The sequence below is a fragment of the Sinocyclocheilus grahami genome, unplaced genomic scaffold (assembly GCF_001515645.1).
Source record: "Sinocyclocheilus grahami isolate Dianchi unplaced genomic scaffold, SAMN03320097.WGS_v1.1 scaffold2.1, whole genome shotgun sequence".
NCBI classification, from domain to species: Eukaryota; Metazoa; Chordata; class Actinopteri; order Cypriniformes; family Cyprinidae; genus Sinocyclocheilus; species Sinocyclocheilus grahami.
In genome coordinates, this window is record NW_015505181.1 from 739,565 (window position 1) to 739,989 (window position 425).

Sequence of the window (425 nt, forward strand, 5' to 3'; positions counted from 1 at the left end):
AGCACAAATAACCACTAGCACGTCAAAACTGTTTACAGATTGAAACAGACGTAGTTTCCAAGCACAACCAACAATCTGTCTGATTAACAATAAGTTAACAAGCTAAGACCACAAATGCATTAGAAGCCAAGTCAGATGAGTACAATAAATTTTTTTTTTTTTAATGTAAGCTTCATTACAGCAACACGGCACTGCCATATCTTTCCTCATCCATGGATTAAGCTCAATGAGAGGCTGGTGGCCAACAGACAATGTTACTGCTGACACTCAACACACAGAAGAGCCCTGAGAGAGAGGCCACAGCCAGCGACCCGCTGGATTAAACTGACCAACTGATTTTCAAGGCCATTTCTACCTTTATGTGGGCATGTTTTCTTTCTAAACATAAAAACATATAGTGTGCAGTCCAGAACTAAACTACTGTT

The 425-nt window shown here is 40.0% G+C and overlaps 1 protein-coding gene across 1 annotated transcript in view; it reads right to left on the bottom strand.

The window, feature by feature from the left end:
* The window catches only part of LOC107552397 (importin-9-like), a 14,337-nt gene extending 14,123 nt beyond the window's left edge, over positions 1-214 (bottom strand). The window contains exons 1-2 of the mRNA XM_016234301.1: positions 180-214; positions 73-79 (exon numbers count right to left, since the gene is read on the bottom strand). Coding sequence (XP_016089787.1) covers positions 73-79; positions 180-214 — 42 coding nt within the window. The remainder of the gene's footprint in view (positions 1-72; positions 80-179) is intronic.
* Positions 215-425: the final 211 nt, after the last annotated feature.